This window comes from Somniosus microcephalus, chromosome 22, assembly GCF_052327205.1.
Source record: "Somniosus microcephalus isolate GS21.2 chromosome 22, FLI_Smic_1.0, whole genome shotgun sequence".
In the NCBI taxonomy this organism is placed as follows: domain Eukaryota; kingdom Metazoa; phylum Chordata; class Chondrichthyes; order Squaliformes; family Somniosidae; genus Somniosus; species Somniosus microcephalus.
The window spans coordinates 34,288,811-34,314,621 of NC_141008.1; the positions used below are offsets into that span (position 1 = coordinate 34,288,811).

The 25,811-nt window shown below is 48.5% G+C and overlaps 1 protein-coding gene across 5 annotated transcripts in view; it reads right to left on the reverse strand.

The window, feature by feature from the left end:
- LOC147102163 (myeloperoxidase-like) overlaps positions 1-25,811 on the reverse strand; it is a 91,011-nt gene that overhangs the window by 45,350 nt on the left and 19,850 nt on the right. For 2 of the 5 annotated variants that reach the window (XM_085964430.1, XM_085964429.1), the window contains exons 3-8: positions 23,615-23,790; positions 22,970-23,102; positions 18,716-18,845; positions 16,656-16,862; positions 9,405-9,747; positions 5,412-5,572 (exon numbers count right to left, since the gene is read on the reverse strand). In XM_085964430.1, coding sequence (XP_085820556.1) covers positions 5,412-5,572; positions 9,405-9,747; positions 16,656-16,862; positions 18,716-18,845; positions 22,970-23,102; positions 23,615-23,790 — 1,150 coding nt within the window. Of the gene's footprint in view, positions 1-5,411; positions 5,573-9,404; positions 9,748-16,655; positions 16,863-18,715; positions 18,846-22,969; positions 23,103-23,614; positions 23,825-25,811 lie in introns of all 5 variants that reach the window. The other 3 variants (XM_085964431.1, XM_085964432.1, XM_085964433.1) reach the window with 3 other exon arrangements.

Genomic DNA, 25,811 nt, shown 5'->3' on the forward strand with positions numbered 1-25,811 from the left:
TCAGGTTCATCTGATTCCAGTATTACCAGATCGGAGGTAGGTGTTCTGGGTATCTCTGTCTCAACATTAACCGTGTAAGGTGGTGGAGTAGGTTGGCCATTTGTGGCTGACCCTATGATCTGGTCAACATGGCGCCTTATTATACTGTCCCCAATGTCCACCGTATACATCAACGGCCCTAGCCTTTTTCCGATAGTTCCAGGCTGCCATTTCTCGGTACGGTAGTCCCGGGCCAAAACTTGTTGACCTATCTGAAAAGATCTAGTTGGCCTTTCATTCATGCCCTGGAATTGCCGGTTCTCTACGTCCCTTCTGACGTTTGGCTTAAGCAAATCCAGCCGGCATCTTAGTCGTCTATTAAAAAACATCATGGCGGGAGTTTGATTTGTGACCGCATGTGTTGCATTCCTGTACGCCAACAAGAAGCTATCCACCTTATGTTGTAAGTTAATGGCTTCATTACCCATGGCCTTTATGGCCTTCTTGAAGGTCTGGACAAACCTTTCAGCCAATCCATTGGAGGCGGGATGGTATGGGGCTGACGTGTAGTGCTTAACCCCATTGCTCTTTAAGAATTTCTTGAATTCTTCGGACACAAATTGCGGTCCATTATCAGAACAGATCTGTTCCGGCAGCCCATTCCTAGCAAACATGGTCCTTAACACTGTGATGGTTTTTTCCGTGGTGGTGGTGGACATCTTTATTACCTCCGGCCACTTGGAGTGTGCATCCACCGCTATTAGAAACATTGAGTCCATAAATGGACCAGCAAAGTCGATATGTACCCTTTGCCAAGGAGATGAGGGCCACTCCCATGGATGCAGAGGAGCCTGTGGTGGCGCGTTTTGGACCTTCTGGCATCCTAGACAGCTCTTAGTGATTTCTTCGATGTCCCCATCAATGCCTGGCCACCACACAAACGCTCTTGCTAGGTTCTTCATTTTCACTCCACCCAGATGTCCCTCGTGCAGCTCCTTTAACACCTTCTGTTGAAGTTTGGGTGGAATCACCACTCTAGATCCACACATCAGGGTTCTTCGACACACTGACAGCTGTTCTTTTCTCTGCGAAAATGCTGGCAGCGTTGGTTCGCCCTGTGCTGGCCATCCCTCCGCCGTTAAATCATCGACTCGTGAGAGAGTTGGGTCATTTCTTGTTTCGTTTTCGATCATCGAATTTGTTACTGGTAGACATTCCACTATGGATGAGTGTAACATCTCTACCGGGTCCACTGTAGTCGCTTCTTCTACTATCGGCAATGGCAAGCGCGATAACCCATCAGCATTTCCATGCTGTTTGGACCTTTTGTATTCGATGTCATATTGGTGTGCCCCAAGTAACACGGACCACCTCTGTAACCTTTGCGCTGTCATGGTGGAAACGGCCTTGTTAGGGTTGAATATGGACACCAACGGCTGGTGGTCTGTCAGTAATGTGAACTTCTTGCCCTGCAGATAATGATTGAATTTCCTTACGCCCCACACAAGGCTGAGGGCCTCCCTATCTATTTGAGCATAATTTCGCTCCGCGGAGGTCAATGATCGGGACGCGAATGCCACTGGCCTTTCCGAGCCATTTGGTAACTTGTGTGAAAGTACTGCTCCAATTCCATAGGGGGAAGCATCACAAGCTAGACGAAGAGGTAACGTTGGGTTGAAATGAGCCAACACTTCTTCAGAGGTAATCAACGCCTTGCTTCTGCGAAAGGCCTTTTTACATTCCTCACTCCACTTCCATGGTACTTCTTTCCGCAACAGAGCATTCAGCAGATGCAGCACCGTGGATAGATTCGGCAGAAACTTGTGATAATAATTAATCAACCCCAAGAATGATCTTAACTGTGATACGTTTTCCGGAGCAGGGGCCTTCACGACAGCTTCTATCTTGTCAGGTGACTTGTGCAGCCCCTCTCGGTCAATGACATGACCGCAGTACGAGATCCGTTTTTGGAAGAACTCACATTTCTTGCGATTAACTCGAAGGCCATATTCCTTCAACCTAGTGAGCACCAGTTTCAAATTTGTGAGGTGTTCTTCCTCGTCTTCTCCCGTAATCAGGATATCGTCTAATTAACACTGCGTGCTTGGAATTCCTTGTAATACCTGCTCCATGGCCCTCTGCCAAATTGCTGGAGCCGAAGCTACCCCAAAAACCAGTCTATTATAACGATACAAGCCTCTGTGTGTGTTGATGGTGAGGTACTGACGCGACTCTTCCTCGACTTCCATTTGTAAGTATGCCTGTGCCAGGTCTATCTTGGTGAAGTGTTTCCCTCCAGCCAACGAAGCAAAGATATCTTCAATCCGCGGAAGCGGGTATTGTACCGTGTGAAGCACCGGATTCACTGTGATCTTGAAGTCTCCGCAGATGCGGACCTTCCCCGGTCCCCCTGGCTTGTTACTTGGTGAAGACTTCATGACGGGAACAATGGGCGTGGCCCACTCACTCCAGTCCACTTTTGACAGTACCCCTGATCGTTCAAGTTCTTCCAGTTCTGCCTCCACAGCAGGTCGTATCGCGTAAGGTACCGATCTGGCTTTGAAAAATTTTGGGCTTGCATGTTCTGCAATCTTAACCTTTGCTTTAATTCCTCGCAGTGTTCCCAGTCCTTGCTGGAATACCTCTTTAGCTTCGTCTAATATTCTGGACAACCGTTCAGGTTTGACATCTTCCTTTCCGGAATCTACCGTCATGGTGTTTAGTGAATGCCAGTCTATCTTTATTTTCCTGATCCACTCCCGTCCCAGAAGTGGTGGACCTCCCTCAGGCAACACATACAGGTCCATCCTTTGGTGCTCTTTGTCCTTGTATCTCACCTTGACTTCTCTATCTTTCCGATGGGGTATACTTTGTGCCCCGTGTATGTCTTCAATACTAGTTCCGTATCCCGTAGGGGAATATGCTTGAATAACTTTTTATAATCATGCTTATTCATGACCGTCAACGCCGATCCGGTGTCCACTTCCATTTTCACTTGGACTTTTGCAATCTGTAGTGTGATCCAGATAGCTTGTCGGTCAGCTTCATTACTCACATTGTGAATTCTCAGACTATCCAGTTCCTTGCAGTTGGAGTGTGAGTCCGAATTCTGTTCTTCCGGACTCTTCCTAGTCACCTCATGTACCTTCCTGTACCTCTTTTGTGGTGACTCATTATTGTTGGTCTTCTTCCCTGACCGGCATACCTTAGCTATGTGACCGAGCTTGCCACATTTCCTACATTCCTGGTTTTTAAACCAGCATTGGTTCTGGTCGTGTGTTGTCTTCCCACAACGATAGCATTTCGTTGTACCCAAAGTAATTTGCTGCACCCTGAGTGCCGCTGCCTTTAGCTGCATTTCCGCCGTTCCTTTCGCTGCGGCTTCGTTCGATGCAGCAATAAAGACAGCCTTCTCAAGTGTAAGATCGTTCTCTTCGAGCAGTCGTTTTTGTGTTTCTTCCTTTGACATTCCGCACACGAATTTGTCTCGCAACGCCTCTGTCAGATTCCCTCCAAACTGGCAGTGTTTCGCTAGTCTACGCAGTTCGACCAAGTATTCTGCGTTGCTTTTGTCTTTCCTTTGCGTTCTCGCATAGAATTTGAATCGTTCCGCCAACATCAATGGTGTGGGGTTCAAGTGATCCTTCAGAACAGTCACAATATCATCGAAAGTCTGATCCGCCTGTTTAGCTGGTGCTAGTAGATGCTTCAAGAGCTCGTATGTCTTCGCGCCCATCGAGTTTAGCAAGGTTATAGCTTTGTCATCTTCTTCTATTTTATTGGCCTCACAATAGATCTCAATGCGTTCCACATACGTGGCCCAGTCTTCTACCTCGGAATTAAAATCGTTGATGTTACCACGCTTAGGCTTCTTCCTCTCTTCCTGATAACACCACGAATTATTTCTTTAAATTTTTTTTTCCAAGATGGCGGTTCCCGCGAAAATGGCGGTTTCCCGCGCTTATCTTCTCTCCCCGCCCACTTCAATGGCGGTTCCCCGCTTCTGTCTTCTTCTCCGCCTAATGGCGGCTTCCCGCGTTTCTTCCCCTGGCGGGAGGGGTACACTTTCCCCATGGGCGACGGCCGCTGGCTTTCAGGTTCACAGCCTGCGCGTCGGCTTCAGTGCTTTCCCTTTTCTCGGCAGGGCAACCGGCGCTGGGTACACCCCGTTGACGGCGAACAGTTTCAGCCGCTGGGCTGGCTCTCGCTCAGTTCCCCTTGCTCGGGCTCTGTCTCTCTCCCGCTCGCTCGGCTCTACCGGCGCTGGGTACACCCCGTTGACGGCGAATAGTTTCAGCCGCTGGACTGGCTCTCGCTCAGTCTCCCTTGGTCGGCTCTGCCTCTCTCGCTCGCTCGGCTCCCAATCGCGCCTCCCAGCCCTCTCGCAGTCCGGTGCTTCCCTCCCCGGCTGCGGCTGAGTTTTTATATCTTCCCGCGCCTACGCTCCCGGTCGCAGCGCTTCGTGGCTTCGGTCGCTGCCCGGCCTTTTTCGCCGGTCGCGGTCTAGCTGTCTCATGACGCCGTTGCGTCCCCAGCCTGTCTGTACCGCGGCTTCCTTGCTCCGCGCTGCCCCAGTCTCAGCGCCTCTGGGCCCGACTTCTGTCCGGCTCCTTTCCCCCTCGACCGTGGTCGAGTGCACCGCCCTTATCCTCCGGTTATTCTTTTTACTTTTTCCCTTACTCACAGTCACCGTAGCCGCCTTGCTTCTCGTGCTGATCGGCTCACTCCTCACCATGGCAGAAGGGACAGTCAGTGCCTGTTGCTGATGGAAGTCTTTGTCTCTGAATTCTTCCTCCTTTCCAGCTCTGCAGACTCGAGTTTTCTCCCAGCAGAATGACGAGGGCGGTTGCCTCTTCTCGACGCTCGTTAACTGCTTCGGAATTATTGTTGCCGCAGGGTACGATCGGACTCGTCGCCACTGTAAAGTCTGTGGGTTGTTTAGTTAATTAATACACAGACTCCAAGAGTAACTTAAAACAGGACTTTACTATTCGAAGGTCAGGGCGAATCTGCTCAATACTTCCTGACACAGCACTTATATACTGGTGTGGTCACCGTCGGTATTACAGTATACAGAAGCCAACAAAGTAGTGCAACACCTAAAGTAGTTCTCTTAAAGGTGGACGGTTACATACAATAGTTCTCTTAAAGGTAGACGGGTACATACACTACAGACACGAATACTGCTGAATGTAAAACAGGCATTAATGATTGAAAATGCTCATATGATGTCACCACATCATTACCACCTCACTGAACTATGCCTGTCCATTTTAGGGCAATTCTGCCAATGTTGGGTGGGTGCCAAAGCAGGTCAGAATACAGCATAAAAGCCCATCCCCACCCCCATCCCATTTTTCACCCCTGCCCGATCAGGTGGTATTCATTACAAAATCCATCTCTCAATTTTGGTGCATCCGACTATATTTTACCTGATGAAAAGCTCCCATGATTTTCCTCGTCTCCTGGTAGATTGTTTCTCCACTCCAGTGTGGGTTCAGTTTCTTCAGCTCTCTTGCTAAGCGATTGTGTTCCCGTAGAAACAATACATGAAAGGATAACAGCCCCAGGTGCTCATTTACACGGTTATCCCCTGTGGGTCCAAGATGAATGTCATATCAATAGCAATATTGAAGAAAAACAGGAACTGTTTCTTTTCTGGTCTGAAATGATTTCTTACTTTTCTTTCTTTAATTTTTGCACAATTTTTGGTTCTGGTATCGCCTTCCTCCTTCATCTAACATAGACCAAACAGCCTCCATGAGCCTCATTGAGATGAGCCAACAGAAAGCACAATTTGGTCAACAAAATGACAATATCATAGCTATCCTTTTCGACCATTCAATTCAATTCAATTCAATTTTTTTTAAATTTGCCATATGTAACCAGTACAAGTACAATGGAATGCTTACTCCCCGTAGGGACACGTCAGCTATTTTTACAGTGCCGTGTTCAGAAAGTCAATTCTTTGGCATCCAGTGGCAGTGGGAGCACGATGTCCCTCAGCCGCTCCGTCCTCTTCATCACCGCGGCCTCCTCCTCACTGTTACCGGCTCGGCTCCACATGTGGTGGCCTGCTTCTCCCACTCACCCTCTGGCCACCATTCCCGGCTCCCCTCCTCCCAGTCGGACTGCGAGTCGTCGTGGCTGCTGCTGCATCCCGATGCGCTGCGCTGCCTCCGCCCGACTCGCCAAACACATCCTCCGGTCGCCGCGGCCTCCACCTCACCGTCGCCGGCTCCACGGTCCGACAGCCCGGACCTGCTTCTCCTGCTTCCGGTCCAGCCTCTGGCCGCCATGCTCGGCTCCCCTCCTCCCGGTCGGAATGCCTTCCCACTGAGGAGCAGCCGGCCGACGTGCCCTAGCGGGTCGACGTGGCTGCTGCTGCATCCCGATGTGCTGCGCTGCCTCCGCCCGACTCGCCGAACACCTCGCTCCGGTTGCGGGAGCGAGCGGCAAGAGCGGGCCGCCCTGCCCTTTCAAGATACCAGTTATGGCAGGAGTCCACTAGAACTGCCAAACAAATGCAGGGCATAGTGCTGGGTTGGCTTCATTCATTGAGGGTAGCAGATGACTTAGCCAAACAAGGCAGGTTTGCCATTCAAGAAGGTGGCTTGTATGACCACTGGTTGAGCCAATTCTCAACACAGAAAGCTGAGAGAGGAGTCAGAGGTCAATTTTCTGGCTTCCCACAGGAGTCAGTTTTTCCTGATCTACCCGGCGGCAGCATGAGGCCATGACAATTTTAACTACTGGGCCTCATAACCAAACTGCCAGTCCGCTTCCTGCCTGGAATGGATGTGAATTGGGTGAGAAGTGGCTTCCGTAAAATCGCCAGCACTCAGTTAAGTGGGTCCCGGGGGCGCGGGGTGGTCTTACGGGAAGGAAGGAGTGGGAGTCTGGGGCAGAGGAGGCCTAAACTCTCCTGCTCCTCCTGGTCCCACAAAGGAATAAAAAACTTACCATGCTGGGCCTCGTCACGTCTCGATCCGCTTCTGCCCTGCTTCAGCCTGGCACGAAAGCCACAGCAGCTTCCCCGCTCAGGCCCTGAGTTAAAATTGCTGTCAGGGCCCAATTAGGTAATTAGGCCCCGATCTGCATATTTAAAGAAAGCCTTTGTCACCTACTCAGAAGAGCAGGTTAAAATCAGGGTTGTTAAGATCTAGATGGGAAATCGGGAGGTTATGTCCCCGGGCATTTTAACTGACCACACGCCTGGTTTTTATGAAGATAATCCTCAAGTTTATTGATAATCAATTACATTATTTTACACAGTACTGAAGAAAGATTTATTGGTCTGTAGTTGTCTGTGTCTGTTTTGTACGATTTTTTGAAAATGAGGACCACATTAGCCTGTTTCCAATTTATCGGTAACTCTCCAGAGTCCAGAGGCTCCCTCATAATGATCATCAACGCCAGGTAACTCTCTTTACCTATCTCTCTCAGTATAAATGATGGATAAATACCACCTATTGCTGGATATTGATTTGTTTTGAGCCCTTTTAGCCTGTGTAGAACTTCTATCTGATTTGTATTGAAGTAATTAATTCTACTTTGGGTTTTACACGTTGCTCAGTTCTTCCCTTATGAATATTGAATAAAGTAATCCTTCACCATATTAACTAGTTTGGTCTCATCTGCTGTTTCGGACCTATTTGCATCTTTTATGGAATTCATCTCTTTTCTGACTGTCCTGTTACTGTTGAAACAATCTCATGTTAAATCCATTTATGGTCATACTTCTTTAGTTTGCACTTGCTGATTCTGGGTGTTTACTTAGAATCGTAAAATGATGCCTGTACTGGCTCTTTGAAAGAGCTCTCCAATTAGCCCCACTCCCCTGCTCTTTCCCCACAGCCCTGCAATTTTTTCCATTTCATTTATCTAATTCCCTTTTGAAAGTTATTATTGAATCTGCTTCCCCCATCCTTTAAGCAGCGCATTCCAGATAACAACTCGCTACATCAATTTTTTTCCCTCATGTCACCTCTGGCTCTTTTGGCAATTACCTTAAGTCTGTGTCCTCTGGTTACTGACCCCTCCGCCACTGAAAACAGTTTCTCCTCATTTCAAATTGCTTCATGATTTTGAACCCCTCTATCAAATCTCCCCTTAACCCTCTCTGCTCTAAGGTGAACAATCCCAGTTTCTTTAGTCTCCATGTAACTGAAGTCTTTCATCCTTGGTACCATTCTAGCAAATCTCCTCTGCACCCTCTTGACATCCTTCCTACAGTTTGGTGCTTTCATTTATTAACTCAAGTACTAATTAATTTAGTCCCAGATTAATGTCTCTAAAAGTTTACCCACTACTGTTGTTAGCCTGATTGGCCTGTAGTTGCTGGGTTTATCACTCTCACCGTTTTTGAACAGTGGTGTAACATTTCCAATCCTCCAGTCCTCCGAAACCACTCCCATATCTAAGGAGGATTGGAAGATTGTGGCCAGACCCTCCGCAATTTCCATCCTTACTTCCCTCAGCAACCTAGGATGCATCCCATCCAGACCGGGTGACTTTACTACTTTGAGCGCTGCCAACCTTTTAAGTACCTCCTCTTTATCCATTTTTATCCGATCCAATTTCTCGACTACCTCCTCCTTTATTATGACATTGGCAACATCCTCTTCTTTGTCTGGAACTATTGTCTATTCCATTCGACTTTATTTTGTATTATTAGCCCTCGATTTGTGATATGTCTTTTTAAAGTCTCATTTGAATTTGAATTTCTCATCCAAGGTAGTCCATCTTATGCTGCACCCCCTTTACTTCTCGTCTAGTTTGTACCCTAATTAACTCCTGTTGGAACATTTATTATTTTTTGTCCACTTATCTGCCATTTTCTTTCAGTTTATCTGGGCTCATTGCCTTTTTAGTTCATTGAAATTCCTTTTCCCCAATGAAGAAACTTTTTTTTGACTGCTCCCTTTCCTTTTCAATTTTGTGCCTAAAATGAATTGAAACTCTAATGGTAAACTGATTCTTTGTTGGGCAGACCCTGACTTTCTCTCGCAATTTAAATCATTTTCTGCTCTGAATGTTTTGGGTTTAATCTTTCCTTCTCCGACCCACTAAACCTGAGTGATGAAGACACAGACCAACCTGAGTGAAAAAAAGAGAGCACGGTCAGTAAGTTAAATCTCAGTGATGGAGAGAATGCACAGCCAATAGATTAAATCTCAGTGATGGGGAGGGAGCACGACCAGTAAGTTTCTTCCCAGTCACTGTTAACGATGCTGTGAGGGCTGGTATGAAGTGCGTTTCCTTGAGTTCAGCAAGTTTCCCGTCCGTTGGCCTAAGCGAAGAGAATCAAACCTGGGCTTCATCTGAGGAGCTCTGTGCTGATCATTTAATTGGGGAAGAAGCAATGATCCAGTAATGAGTAGTGTTCTATATGTACATGGCATGTCATGTATTGGAATTCTCACCTGCTAAGAAACATGGAACACCAATGCTGTTGGGGTTCATAGTACAAGGGCTCAACAACTGGTTTCTGTTAAATGGTAAGTATTCCAGTCCGTTGTCAGAGTAGTTCTGGTTAATTGCCAGCAATCCCAGATCTGTCGTATGGTTTCGGATTCGATATGCAATAGATTTTCCGCTACCGTACACCATACTGGAATCGATAAAGGGTGTTACTGCATTTAGCTGTTCCCGAATGTTAATGTGTCCAAAGAGTGAGCTCAGCTCACCAGTGCCGCATACAGGAGCAGATCGCAAGAAAGGCATGCAGCTTATGGTGTTATTGAACTTGGAGTCATTGGGAGGTATCTGACAATGAAAGACAAGAACAACAATAAAAACCATTTTCAGATATTTGTGCACACACAAGCTAATTAACAAAATAAACTTCAGCATTTCTGTCAGATAAAGCTCGCTCTCTCAGAAATACACATGCAAATACACTTACACACTCTTTGACAAAACTGAAAACCTTTCCTGTAATGAGATGTTGCTATTGGGCGAGGTCCATCCCCAACCATCATTAGAGTCTTCAACCCTCCAAGATTGCCCCGGAGTCTCCAGGTATTGAAGATTAATCTCCTGGACACTGCTGCGAGCAACCCAGGAGAAAAATCACCGTGGCATTATCAAAAAAGCGCTTTTTTGTTTTCTTTCAACACTTTAATGCATTAGTTATAAAAATGCAGAAGATGGGGAAAAAAAGGCCGTTTGACTGAATGGGGCATGTGGTGAAACCTCCAAGAATACAACTAATCAGTGTTGGCAACCCAAACACTCATGGGGATATTTGCGGCAAACTTCAGTAGAGCTTCCTAAAGTTAGAAGGCTAGCCATTTTGTGTGTGAAGCATCATTCCCAATGTAACAATGCCACCTGTGGAAGGCTCCATGTCAGCCGTCATTGAAGAATTGATAGGGGACCAGGAAGCAGGGTGGTATCAACTGTGTTTAGGCAGAACATTGGACTGGCATTGAGTGATTGCCAATATCAGTAACATTGCAGTCATTATAGTTGAGTGATTTCAGTTGGCTCTGATGTAAACCTCCCACCATATATAGACCATAATATGTACATGCATGTTCTATCTATCAGCTGCCAGTTAAATGGGGACTGATGATTTACTAGTTTCTGGTTGGTGCTGATGCATATGTCCAACACAGAGTAACATCACCATAGCAAAGAAGCTGATCCAAGCTAAACTTCACCATCGGCATCAGAGACCGATATAATCTTAGAGGGTAATAAAAACAGAAAATGCTGGAGATACACAGCAGGTCAGGTAGCATCTGTGAAGAGAGAAACAGAGTTAACGTTTCAGGTCGATGACTTTTCATCAGGACTGACGAAAAGTCAGTGACCCTGTGGGTTTGCAGTGGGCATATATCAGCAATAACAGCTTGAATTTATATAGAACCTTTAACATGGAAAAGCATCTAAAGGTATTTCACAGAGGTGTAATAGACAGAAATGGAAACTCAGTCAAAGAAGGAAATAGTAGGAGGGGTGATCAAAAGCTTGGTAATAGAGTGGGGTTTTCAACAGGGATTTAAAAGGAGAGGGAAGTGGAAAACGGTGGGTTTTCGGATAGGCATTCTAGAGCCTGTGGCCTAGACAGCTGAAGGCTTGGTCACCAATGGTGGGATGAAGGGAGGGGATGCACAAGAGGCGAGAGTTGGAGGAATGCAGAGTTCAGGGGTGGGGGGGGGGGCGGTCGTGGAGGCGATGGGGTTGTATGGATCAGGGAGGTTACAGTGACAGGGAAGGATTTAAACACAGGGATGAGAATCTTAAATTGTATTAATTGTGGGACCCGGAACCAATGTAGATCAGTAAGAACAGGGGCAGTGAATAAGCGGGACTTGATGTTGGATAAAATATGGACAGCAGAGTTTTGGATGAGCTGAAGTTTACGGAGGGTAGAGGGTGTGAGGCCGGCCAGGAGCGCGTTGGAATAGTCAAGTCTGGAGGTGACAAATGCATGAATGAGAGTTTTAGCGGCAGATAGGCTGAAGTAGGGGAAGAGTCGGGCGATGTTGCAGAGGTGGAAGTAGGCGGTCTTTGTGATGGAAAGGATATGGGTTCAGAAGCTCAGCTCAGGGTCAAATAGGAGGCCGGGTTTGCAAACAGTCTGGTTCAGTCTGAGACAGTGGTCAGGAAGGGGCATGGAATCAGTGACAAGGTGGAGCTTGTGACGGGGACCGAAAATGATGGCTGCCAACGTTTAACTGAACGATATTTCAGCTCATCCAAGACTGGATGTTGGACAAGTGGCAAGTGGTGGAGGGGTTGAGAGAGGTAGTGGAGAGGTAGAGCTGGGTGTCATCAATGCACATGTAGAAGCTGACACCCATGTCTGAAGATGATGTTGCCAAATGGTGGCATGTAGATGAGGAAGAGGAGGGGGCCAAGAAGAGATCATTGAGGTATTCCAAAGGTAAAGGGGGCAGAAAGAGAAAGTATTACTGAAGATGTTCTGGCTACAATCAGATAAGTAGAAATGGACCATCGAGGGCAATCTCACTTAGCTGGACAATGGAGAAAAGGTATTGGAGGAGAACGTTTTGGTGCTGGAGATGAAATCTGATTGGAGTTGCAGGAAAGATGGACATGGATTTGGGAAGCGACATGTTCAAGGACTTTGGAAAGGGAAGTTGAAGATGAAGCAATAGTTTGCAGGGACAGAGTAGAGTGTGCACTTTTTAAGGAGAGGAGTGACGATGGTGATTTTGAAAGGGAGGGAGACACAATGGCCTAGAAATTCAGTATAGCCACTTTTGGGGCGGTAAAGTCGGGCGGCCGCTAAAGTTTGCGCCTGGCGCAACGTCGCGCCCCCTTCGCCGATATTCAGTCGCATCGCCCCAAAAGGTTGCTGCTGCGCTAAAACAGGCGATGCACGACTATCTTTAGGCGCTAAGCCGGCGGTGCTGAGCGATACCCCCGAGGCCGGGCGCAGCGCAGGTGCGGCGAGTTCTTGATTGACGGCAGACACTCTGGCGCCGGTCAGCTCTTAAAGGGGGAGGGTGGATTTGTTTGCCTGCCACACCCTGCACACTGCAGCCCTCAACCTAGGCCTGACCACTTCAGCTTCACCTGTACAATGCCCAGGACTATGGAGAAGGCCAGGGAGAGAGCGCAGCGCTTCAGCGACGGTGACCTGAGGCTGCTGGTTGGCGGAGTGGAGCGCAGGCGCCATGTTTTGTTCCCAGAAGGTGGCAAGAGGCCGCTGCCCAGCGCCTACCGGAAAGCCTGGAGGGAGGTGTCCAAGAGGGTGTCTTCCAACAGCGTGGTTGCCAGGACTCCTGTGCAATGCCGGAAGAAGTTCAACGACCTCACTCGGGTTGTCAGGGTGAGTACCCTTTCCAGTGTCCTCCTCATCCTTGCATGTGCACCTCACATTATGGGCAAAGGGACCTGAAAGCCCTAATGGCCAGCCCTCATCCAGCAGCTATGGGACTGGCATGAAAATCAATTGCACATTCAGCACTTTACACACTGTCCAAGCTATTCGACCATGGGAGGCATTGCAGACAAGATCAGGGCTACACACTGTCCAAGCTATTCGACCATGGGAGGCATTGCAGACAAGATCAGGGCTTCACACTGTACTAGCTATTCGACCATGGGAGGCAGTGCAGACAAGATCAGGGCTTCACACTGTACTTAGAGGCCGTCCTTTCTCTTGCAGGCCAAGGTGGCGCACAACCGGTGCAACCGAACTGAGACCGGGGGAGGCCGTCCTGACCTCAAAGAGCTCTCCGACCTCGACCAGCGTGTGGAGCGCATTATGGTAGGCCGGCTGATTGGCCCCGTCGCCAGTGGAGATGCCGACCCTGTTCTGGGCACCAATGGTAAGGGCATCACCTTTTGGACCTCTCTCGTTCCACTTGCGCATCAGATCAGCATCCTTTGCCACTGTCCGACCAATGCGGTGAATGGCACCACTCATGCCTCCCTCGCTGCCGCCCTGTCCTCACTCTAAAGCTACTCTTGTGCCTTCCTGCTTTCAGATGGTGAATCGCCAGGTGAGGAGGCGGGCCCTCAAGCTGCCACTGTCAGCCCTTCGGAAGACGAGGAGGAGGAAGAGGAAGCCGGCCCATCAGTGCCACCCTCAGCCGCGCCAGCCCATGGCGATGTAGGGGACACGTCTTCCCTGGAGGGGAGCCGGGGGGAAGGGTAGGAGGAGAGTGAAGCTCCGGGGCCCAGCGGCCTGCAGCAACGCGGGAGGGGTGGGGAAGCTCGGCGGACTTCTCCCCAGAGGGCGAGTGCGGCCTCCAGTCCTGCAACGGTGAGCGCAGAGGAGGTGCGCCTCCTAGAGGAAATGGCCGTCCAGGCTGAGCGCAGGCACACTGAGCTCATGGCTGCAGTGGCAAGGATGCCTGGCTCCATAGAGTCTCTGTCAAGGAGTGTGCAGCAATTCGGAGCAGCACAGGCCAGGAGTCTGCAACAATTCAGTGCAGCACAGGCCAGGAGTCTGGAACTATTCAGCGCAGCACAGGCCAGGAGTCTGGAACTATTCAGTGCAGCACAGGCCAGGAGTCTGCAGGACTTCGCGGCAGCACAGTCGGCTTCTAGCCAAGTGCTCAGTCGTGCCGTCCATTCACTGGCTGGTGTCATGCGGACACAGACCAGGACCACACGGGCACTAACTGCTGCCACCCTCGCTGGATCAGCCAGGCATCGCCAGGGCACTCGCCACGCAGCAGCAGCCCAGCAGTCTGTTCTTCAGCTGTTTGCTGCGCATGCTGCAGTGCTGGCCCGTGCGAGTGCCAATGTCTCAGGCGACCAGCGAGCACCTGCGATCTGCCAGGTTGCCACTATTCCTGCAGCCGACACTGCCACTCTGCCATTGCAGCTGCCATGAGCTGCTGGACAGACTGCTGCCGCCCAGCCAGAGTTGGAGCAGTCAGCAGCCGGCCACTCCAAGGCCAGAGCTGGTGCAGGCCGACCCCCAAGGGCATCTGCCATCTCGCCATCTGCCCCTCAGCAGCCTTCCCCCAGCCTTGCTGCAGCCACTGGGCTCCCATTGAGGAGGAGCTGCAGGGCGGGCAGGGGCCAGGCAAGGATGTGCAAGGCATCGCCCTCGCAGGGCAAAAAGTAGAGGTATGCACAAATGCCTGGTGCTTGTTGTAAGGCCGACACTGGTGCAGTTGTTTTTGTGTAAGGCCGAGACTGGTGTGTTTCTTTCTTTTTGTAAGGCCGAGACTGGTAGTTTTGTGTTTTTGGAGGGGGCTTCTCCACATGAGCATGTAATGTGGGAAGGGCAGAGGTTTTCAATAAATTATTGCTGTTAAATTGCAGTGTGCATGGTTTTTTGGTTAAGTCCTGGTTGCCCTGCTCGGCTGAGGGCTTGTGGAGCGGCTACATTCATCTGCTGACATTGGCACAAGCCAGTCCCTGAGAGGGGGCCTAGAACCGACGTTCAATAAGCCGGCGACGGGCGGCCCTTGCACTTTCTGCCTCCCTCCTGTGCTGGTCCTCCTCCTCCTCCTCAGGTGGTCCTCCAATCCCTGGTGGCAGTGGCTGAGTCCTGCGGATAGCCAGGTTGTGCAGCATGCAGCAAACGACCATGAAATGGGAGACTCGCTCCGGCGAATACTGTAGGGCTCCACTGGAACGATCCAGACAGCAGAACCGTTGCTTCAGGACGCCGATTGTTTGTTCGATGATGTTCCTGGTCGCTTGAAGGCTCTCGTTGTATCCCTCTTCAGCAGGGGTGCTGGGCGCACGGAGCGGGGTCATCAGCCAGGTACACAAAGGATAGCCTTTGTCCCCGATAAGCCATCCTCGTGGGTGAGACTGTGCCTGGAACATGTCTGCCACAGAAGTCTGGCGCAGGATGAAGGCATCGTGGCTGCTGCCTGGAAAGCGGGCATTGACAGCTAGGATGAGCTGCCTGTGGTCACACACCAGCTGGACGTTCAGCGAATGGTAGCCCTTCCGGTTGCGGTAATCCTCGGCATTCTCCAGAGGTGCCCGCAAAGCCACATGCCTGCAGTCAATGGCGCCCTGCACCATGGGGAAGCCCGCGAATGCTGCAAAGCCCATTGCACGCTGTTGCTGCTTGGCAAGAGCCATGGAGAAGGAGATGAACTGACGTCTCCTTTTGAAAAGGGCATTGGTGACCTGGCGGATGCAGCAATGCACGGCGAACTGGGAGATGTTGGCAATGTCCCCAGTAGCGGATTGGAAGGAGCCGGTGGCATAGAAGTTGAGAGCCACCGTCACCTTCACTGCCACCGACAGAGACGTCCTGCTCCTCAGCTGTGGCTGCAGATCACCGCCAAGCAGCTGGCAGATCTCTGTGACCACGTCCCTTCTGAATCGCAGCCTCCGAACACACTGCTCAACAGACATGTTGAGATAGGAGAACTGCTGGCGGTATACCCTGGGTGGGCAAGGCCTCCTTTGCCGACGCCTGTTGCCCCCTCTCCGTCTAGCCAGGGCTGCCACTCTCTCACGGCGTCTGTGAGCCCTTTGGATGTAATTGAGAAAGCCAGCGTTGACACCCATTGCAGCCCCCATAATATGCTGGCAAACAATGAGATGTCAATGAAGGCAAAGACTAGTGGAAAGCTGTGGCCTGAAGCCAGAAGTACCTGTCCGAGTGTTGGGCCAAAGCAGAAAGCTATCTACCTTGGTCTCTCTCCAAAGATCTGTTTCTCAAGAAGGAGTGCTGCGAAATGGCAGCCTTTTATATTGCAGGAGGAGTGCCCTTTAATTTGCGCCCCCCGCGCCCCGCATCGGCTGAGCACCGTTCCACTCTAACAGTCGCTAGGGGCGCCAGGCGCACAATGGGGCGCCGCCACTGAATTTCCGGTTGGGGGCGCACAAAGGGCGTTGCACGAGGAAATGACGTCATGATCTGCGCGTGCAGCTGAGCGCGCGCAAAGACTTTGCGCCGCCGCTAAATCTCTAGTGAAATTGGGGCGAGGCGCAGTTCGCGCTGTGCCCGGGCGCTAGCTGCCTAGCACCCGACATCTACTCCTCCTAAGGCGCCAACGGCTGGCGCAACCAACTGAATTTCTAGGCCAATGATTTCTCAGTAAGTTTTTGAGGCATGAAGTACACAGGCAGGCTAATAGAAAACTGTTGCTTCAATGCTGGAAACTGGACTGTTTTTCTAATTTCTTTGTGAAGTTGCTAAGGAACTGAAGTTAAAATCATGCTGGCTCTGTGCTGATTCAGTCTTGATATCAAATACAAAGCATCCTGACCCTGATGGGAAAACATGGACTTTTCCTTGCACATGTTTTGTAACAGTTAATGCCATCATTGAATGTTTGGACACTGCCAGATTGAGGGGTCAGGTTCAGGTCGTGGTCAAGCCATTGGCCCCACTGCACAAAGGTGTGAGCATTGTCCTGATCCAGCGGTACAATCTGATCGGCCACCTGTAGAATCTGGTTCGATACCCTTCGCACCTGAGAAAGGAATAGAAATAAATTCAAATGTGAATCTAGGTTAAGCCTTATCCTTGAGAACACAGTGCCTGGCTCTGAAAATCCACAGCGTGCAATCCTGGTGAAAGTGCCAGGATCCATCAACTGGGACTTCCACCTCTGGCCTCACTGGAGTATCTGGGATCAGAAGGAGCTTCTGTTATTAATGTATAGCTGCCAATCGTTGCAGAGCAAGGGGGCGGGGTGTCAGCGAAGTGGCATTTTCCAGCCACTATGGCCAACCATGGCAGCCCCAGCCAAACTTGTAAATTTCAATGCTTCTATCATCTCCCTTGTAAAGGAAGCCAAGTAGGCCTGAATCTGAGGGTAAGTATTCGTTGGTCCAGGTCAAGGCGCAGGCATTAACCATTCAGTGGGTCCCACACTTTTGACAGAAGTCTGGTATCCCTCCCTTCACCTGGATTAGCTGCCTGGCAGATCCTAATCTGAGGCTAACGGCAGACCTGGACCTGGGAGTTCTCTCCCCCCACCCACGCCACATCTGACATAGGGAATCATGTTTGGGCTGGATGGAGGTTCATCCCCAAACACGGCCTCCTGTACAGTCACAGAAGGTGGGACCTGGATATGCTGAGTCCCAGCTTAATTCGTAGGCCTTTGGTCACACTCCTGTCCAATTTATGGCAAGAATGCACTGTAAGGCCCATAGACATTCAAGGCCCATTTGAGAAACTTTTGTTCACATTGGTGAGATTGTCCACTCTCATGCATCAGTATTGCGAGTGTGTGCCAGGCACACAGCCATAGAAAAATGGGCGTGAAAAATTGAGTTGCCTGGTATTTTCCAGGGATTGTGATGAGGCAGCAGAAGGCTTCAAGCCATTGAAGTCCACGATTCTTATCAGACCTGCACAATGTTATAACTGTGCATCTGTATAAACCAGACAAATTTGAAACCTGAATTCCTGGCCTCCAGCACCAACATTTTTAAAGCTGTATTGCAAGTGCACTATTCCCCAAGTATGTGGGTCCGCATACCCTAATAGAACTTCTTAGGAGATGTCAGCAAAGCTGTGCCTTCACCATCTGCTGTTGACCAGGAGGCTTTCGCCAGGTTGGGACTGTACCCTTGAAATCTCATCTTGTTACGCAGCAGAAAAATAGTTTAGAGATGCTGGAAGTTGAAGGATCACATGCAAAGTGGCAGAAATAGGCACAACCTACACATCAACCTGGATATCAATAAGTGGCTCTGCATCATGTAGCTAGGTTGTTTTACAACAAGTTAAATATGTTATGGCTTTGTAAGATGTGAGTGTGTCAATTTTTCAATTGTACATTGAAGGTGTTCCCTACTGAGGTATGGGTATGCAGAAGATTATTGAAGGGGATTGGCTTGGGCAAACAGTAAATGTGGAACAGGTAGACAGGCAACATTTTCAGGCAATCTTGGGCCATCCACTAGATACATGGTACTGTTGGGTGCTGTTTCCTTATCAGATTCCTTTAAGTAAGCATCCGTTCCCAGGTTGTGCAGGTGCTGGACAAAGTCACGGAAAATCAACCCTATCGTTCCAGGTCCAGTATTCACCAGAAGAGGATGATTCAGTGGATGAGCTGAAGGCTGGAAAGGAACAGGTGTAGTTCATAAGGGACTTTTACTTTCAGCAATTGTTTAGCTTGATTCTCTGCCTCTATTTTATATTACAGGCATTTGTCTTTTACCCCAGGGTTCTCTAAACATGGATGACTTGAAAATGTGAAAGGTAAATTTCTCCTTGAGTGCTGAGGGTGGTATTGTGATAGAGCTAAAAATTGAAGAAATTCTCTGCTGCCTCATCCATAGTGTCTATCTCAGAGAGTATTACACTTACTAGTGGCAGACGGAATCCTGAATATAATGTACTCCTGGTCCAGCCCTTTGGAAGTGAAAATCCATCCTGGTACTGAGCTGGAAGCCAGCGGGCAAATGCAATATTCGCTGCTCCCAGATGAGGATTCCTCCTGGAAATAAAACAAAGCAAGTGAGTTTATTTAATCTCAAGTTTGTCTTACTTCCAACTCCTACTGCCCCCAGGACCTGACAGGACTGCCCTTCCAACCCTCTACTGACCCCAGGACCTGACAGGACTGCCCTTCCAACCCTCTACTGACCCCAGGACCTGACAGGACTGCCCTTCCAACCCTCTACTGACCCCAGGACCTGACAGGACTGCCCTTCCAACCCTCTACTGACCCCAGGACCTGACAGGACTGCCCTTCCAACCCTCTACTGCCCCCAGGACATAAGAAATAGGAGCAGGAGTAGGCCAATCAGCCCCTCGAGCCTGCTCCGCCATTCAATAAGATCATGGCTGATCTGATCCTAACCGCCAATCCACTATCACAGAACCATCTCCTGAATCTAACAGAATTAGACACACGAAATAGGAGCAGGATCAGGCTACACAGCCCCTGGGCCCACTCCGCTACCCACAGGGCCATGACCGATCCGAACCTAGACTCATGTCCAAATTCCTGCCCGCTCCCCGTAACCTTTAATTCCCTTTACTTCTAGGAAACTGTCTATTTCTGTTTTAAATTTATGTAATGATGTAGCTTCTACAGCCTTTTGGGGCAGTATATTCCATGGACCTACCACCCTCTGAGTGAAGTAGTTCCTCCTCATCTCAGTTTTGAAAGAGCAGCCCCTTATTCTAAGACTATGCCCCCTAGTTCTAGTTTCACCCATCATCGGGAACATCTTCCCGGCATCCACCCGATCCAACCCCTTCACAATCTTATATGTTTCAATAAGATCGCCTCTCATTCTTCTGAACTCCAATGAGTAGAGTCCCAATCTACTCAACCTCTCCTCATATGTCCATCCCCTCATCCCCGGGATTAACCGAGTGAACCTTCTTTGTACTGACTCGAGAGCAAGTATGTCCTTTCTTAAGTATGGACACCAAAACTGTACGCAGTGTTCCAGGTGCGGTCTCACCTGACCTGACAGGACTGCCCTTCCAACCCTCTACTGACCCGAGGACCTGACAGGACTGCCCTTCCAACCCGCTACTGACCCCAGGACCTGACAGGACTGCCCTTCCAACCCTCTACTGCCCCCAAGACCTGACAGGACTGCCCTTCCAACCCTCTACTGCCCCCAGGACCTGACAGGACTGCCCTTCCAACCCTACTGACCCCAGGACCTGACAGGACTGCCCTTCCAACCCTCTACTGACCCCAGGACCTGACAGGACTGCCCTTCCAACCCTCTACTGACCACAGGACCTGACAGGACTGCCCTTCCAACCCTCTACTGACCACAGGACCTGACAGGACTTCCCTTCCAATCACAACTGGCCCCAGGTCTTGTATAAGACTGCCTTTCCAAGCCTACTGACTGTAGGACCTGTACAGATCTGCCCTTCCAATTCCTAATGACCCCAACACTTGTACAGGACTGCCCTTCTAATCCCTACTGACCCCAGGACCTATATAGGACCAACCCCCACTAACAATCCTGATGCCAGAATTGACTGATGCTGACTGTTCTACAGTTTTTTTACCCTTCCCTGCCCATAGGGAAGTATTTCCTCTGTTGGTGCTTCAGATCTCCATAAAATTGATAAATTTCATTGTATCTGGGAGAACTGGACAGATGTTCACGGTATCACTGCAGTACAAATGCACTGTTCATCACAAAACCAGATGTATCCAACACAAAGCTGCCCATACTTCAGGGCTAAAATGGATATTTACCTTCCCTCTCCCTGTCCGTGGACACTCAGTACCACAGGCGCTTCTTCACCTCATTATATCTTTCTACATGCAAAAGGCTTGTGTGTGTGGCTCAGTATCTGGTAAATGTCACTCAGTATCTGGTGTATATGACTCAGTACTTGCTGTGTGTGTGGCCCAGTACCTGATCTATATGGCTCAGTACCTGGTTGGTGTGTGACTCTATACTTGGCTGGTGTAGCTCAGCCTAGTTGGTGTGGCTCAGTACCTAGCTGGTGTGGGACTCTGTACCTGGTTGTGTGGCTCAGTACCTGGTCAGTGTGGAATTTGGTACCTCGTTGGTGTGTCTCAGTAACCAATTGCTGTGACTCAGTACTTGGTTGTTGTGGGATTCAGTACCTGATTGGTGTAGTACCTGGTGTGTGGCTCATTACACGATAATATGGATGCAGAAGGCCATTCAGCCCATCTTAATTCATCCATCTGGAGAGATCCTACATTCCCTCCATTTCAGCATCCAATTGTGTCTGAAAAGATTCCAAGATTTTTGCCTGCACTATTCCTGGAAGTCTATTCCATATATCGATCACTCTATGTATAAAGAAGAATTTCTTGACATCAGTGTTAAATTTACCTTTTACTAGCTTGAACCTGTGTCCTCTTGTCCTACGCTCACAATTTAGTTTCAAGTTCCACGATTCTATGAATATTTCAGATTTACTTTTTTTTCCATTCACTTAACCATCTTGTATGCTTCTATAAGATCAGCGCCTCCTTCCAAAGCTGAAAAGCCCAAGACTCTCCAATCCTTTATCATAACTCAGTCCTCTGACACTAGGGATCAACCTCATGGCTCTTTTCTGCACTGCCTCCAGTGCTTGCATACCTCCCTTGTGCCTTGGCAACCAGAACTGGACATCGTGCTCAAGGTGTAGTCTGGCCAGAGCGCCATACAGCTTGAGCAGGATTCCCCTGACGTGTACTCTGCTGTTTTGGCTCTGTAGTTTAACATTCTATTGACCTCGTTGATTGTCGCTCTGTATTGACTGGACATGCTGAGCGGCGAGGCTCCCAGTTCCCTCTTGGCTTCATCTTGAGCTACTTGAACACCATTTATGGAGTACATTTCATTTACGTGCAATATTTTACACTTATCTGCATTAAATTTTATCTGTTATTATTCTGTCCACTTAAATATTTTGGCCAATTCATTCAGTAATTTCTGAGCAGCATTCCTCTGATCCCAATGTCCGTCCTAGTTTGGTATCATCTGAAAATGTAACCACTTTTCATTGACTTTCTGAATCCAAATTATTAATGTATATTAGAAACAATACTGGTCCCCACACCAAAGCCTAGGGCAGCTCATAGTGACATAAATCCTTTAATAAGTACTCACTGTTTTCTACTCTTTAGCCAATGTCTTATCTATTTAGAGGGTTTATCCAGAATCCCCACAGCTTTGAGTTTAATTAAGAAGCCCTTATTTGTTTTCAGCCCTTTTACTCTGTCTACAATTACCATTTCATTTATATTGAAGTGGTTTGTGTTACTTAATATCTGATGTGTGAGTCTCGGTGCCTGGTCAGTATGGCTCAGTGCCTGGTCAGTACGTCTCAGTGCCTGGTCAGTACATCTCAGTGCCTGGTCAGTATGGCTCAGTGCCTGGTCAGTATGGCTCAGTGCCTGGTCAGTACGGCTCAGTGTCTGGTCAGTACGGCTCAGTGCCTGGTCAGTGCGGCCCAGTGGCTGGTCAGTATGGCTCAGTGCCTGGTCAGTACGGCTCAGTGCCCGGTCAGTATAGCCCAGTGCCTGGTCAGTACTGCTCAGTGCCTGGTCAGTGCGACTCAGTGCCTGGTCAGTGCGGCTCAGTGCCCGGTCAGTATGGCTCAGTGCCTGGTCAGTACGGCTCAGTGCCTGGTCAGTGCGGCTCAGTGCCTGGTCAGTACTTCAGTGCCTGGTCAGTACGGCTCAGTGCCTGGTCAGTGCGGCTCAGTGGCTGGTCAGTATGGCTCAGTGCCTGGTCAGTATGGCTCAGTGCCTGGTCAGTACGGCTCAGTGCCTGGTCAGTACGGCTCAGTGCCTGGTCAGTGTGGCTCAGTGCCTGGTCAGTGTGGCTCAATTCCTGGTGGTTATGACTCAGTACTGTAATTGGTGTGTATGGATCAGTATTTGGTGAGTATAGTTCAGTTCCACATCACAGGCTGTACTTACCCACTGTACTTGTGGGATGTCCAATATTTTAGTTTTGAAATCAATCCTGAAGATGAGAATTCTTCTTGTAAAAAAAATGGGTGCATTCCACTGTAATTTTGATGTTTGGTTGATTAACTCAAGCTTGTGCTTCAGCAGTTGAGTTGGCTCTCATCCCTAATCTGGTGTTCATCAGCTTCATCAGTTCCTACCTGTTGTTGCACTCGGAGGTGTAGGTCCTATATCGGTTTGACCAACAGTTGTCCTCACAAACTGTGTGCAGGAGTGCAGGCGAACAGCCCGTGATCCGCGAGATGGTGTCCAGATCACTCTGTGTTAATAGATCTGTAGGTGGTCATGAGAAAATTGTAATCTCTGGAAAACATGGTCCACACCAAGGTTCCATTGACTATAATAAGCCAAGCGCCAAACTGAACCTGACTGCTCTAGCCCATGTTAAGATTTTATAGTATGCGTCATATAATGTTTAATTTATGCAAGATGGTAAATTCATTTCCTAACAAAAATGTACATTATGATTCATGCTCCCACCACTTATTACATTATTCCTGTTGGGATCCTTTCAGTCGAGCTGGGATTGGGATTGCCTTGTTTGTTGGCAGACGGATTTTGTGTTTTTGCAAAGGCAATTCCTTAAAAAGCCTCAATGAAGAACGTACCATCCCCAGTGGGAGATATCTGCCAGTGTAGGTGGCAGCATCATCTTGTATCCAGCAGCTGGAAGATGAGGGCAGGGATGGCTGCCCCTCTCGTTTTTCCACCCTGTGAGATCAGAATATCACTGTGCACAAGCCCTTGCCCTGCTGCTCTGCGGACAAAGTTCTTTCCAAACTGACCTGTTACGTTGAGCGAGTGTTTGTGGACATGGTTGACATTGCGATGGATGAGGCTCAGTGCAGTTTCCATGTACTCTGCCGATCGCACCGCAGTTCTGGTCTCTGCCATAGGCTGCTTGAAGTAGGCGAGGAGGTCAGCTGAGGTCAAGGCCCTTTTAGTGAGCTTCAGTTTGTGGCTTAAATAAAGAAGGCAACACATACCAAATACCCCTGTATCATATAATATATTAGATATATAACAGTTATCAAATAAAACAACAGATAGCAGATAACAAAATAGATATTATATAGCAGAAAACCACGGATCTTGATTTATATAACACTTAATAAACATTCCAAGGTGTTTCACAGAAGCATAAAGAATAAAATAAAAATACCATAACAAATATCAAGAACAACAGTATCAGTTAACAAGAAGCAAATAACAGATCACAAAATAATTACAGATGAGGAAAGCCATTCGGCCCATCTTTGTTCATCCATTCAGAATGACCCTAAAGTTCCCTCCTCTCCTTGCAGCATCCAATTGGTTATTAAATGATTCCAGGACTTTCACCTCCACCACTTTATCGGCGAGTCCATTCCATGTGTTGATCACTTTTTGTGTGAAGAAAAATTTCCTGCCTAAATTTATCACTTATGAGTTTGAATCTGTGTACCATTGTCCCACACTCAATTTAATTTCATGTAATATACCTTTTCTCTTCCCCTAATGATCTTATACACCTCGATAAGATCGCCTCCTGTCAAGGATGAAGAGCCCAAGTTTCTCCAGTCTTTCCTCATAACTCAGACTCCTGACACTGGGGATGAGTCTCATGGCTCCTCCCTGTACTGTTTACAATACCTGAATGTCTGCCTTGTGTCTCAGTGACCAGAAGTGGACACAATACACAAGGTGTGGCCTGACCAAAGCACTATACAGTTTGATTGTGACTTTCTACTATTTTAGCTATATAGTTTAGCATTCCATTGGCTTCGTTGATTGCTTCTCTGCATTGGTTGACCTTTAGTCTGCTAGGACTCCGAAGTCCCTTTCAACTTTAACCTTAACTATTTGAACATTATTCATGGAGTATGTGTGTTGCCCAGTTTTCCTCCCTATATACTTGTCTGCAATACATTTCATCTGCCATTTTTCTAACTATTTGCATATTTTGTCCAAATCACCAACACCAAACCCTGGGCACCCTGTTGAGTACTTCCCTCCAGCCTAACATAATCGAGAGGACATAACAGATAAATATAGCAGATAAAATCATGCCGGATAACAGAACAGAAAGGAAAAAACAGCTAGCAGGTAGCACAACAGAAATTAGACAAGGCCCAGATATTCCGATCGCAGGCCTCCCGCGGGCAGAGGACTGCAATCTGGAAAAATCTGCGCCCTTACCGGAGGGCTCCCGGGAGGCGCACAATTCCACTGCTGGGCCTCACCGAACTGCCGGTGCGCAGGGCCCACATATCCCAGAGGCGCAGGTAGTTCACAGCGTCCCTGGGATCACGTGGGCTATGGGAAGCCAATCAAAGAAGGGAATCTCCCTTCATACATTTGACAGGATAACTTGTCAAATATATGAATGGAGATCACCCCCAAAACATAGTCAAATTTTAAATAATTTTTTTTTTAAATCACATTTTTAAAATGACTTGAAAGTACAAATAAATTAACCATTTTAAACAAAACTTTAAATTTTTGAAAAAAGTAATTAAAGTTTTTTACGGTGCTAAAAATAAAATTACCTTTTTTTAAAAAAGTATTTTGAAATGATAAATCAGTGGAAAAAAAATTTTTTAAACATTTTTCAACTCTTATCCTTATGCCTGCTTTTACCAGGCGTAAAAATTGTAAGGGTTTTCTGCAGGTGGAGGGTCTCCAAAATGCGGATCTCTCCCCCCCGCAGAGGCCCTTCTCCGGGGCAGCCGGAGGATCTGTCAAGAACTTTCTTGACAGATCGGAAATGCCAGTTTCCAGCGTATGCGCAGTGCATGCCTGAAACCGGCAGATCCGATGTCCCTACGGGTGAGTACACAGCGCGTTACCACCCGTAGGGATCGGAATATCTGGGCCAATATAACATATCAGATAACAGGAAACATAACAGATATCAGATCACGGAGAGCCGATAGCAGAGAGCAAATAGCAGATAACTGATAACAAATAACAGAGAACAGAAAATAGATAGGACAAACTAGC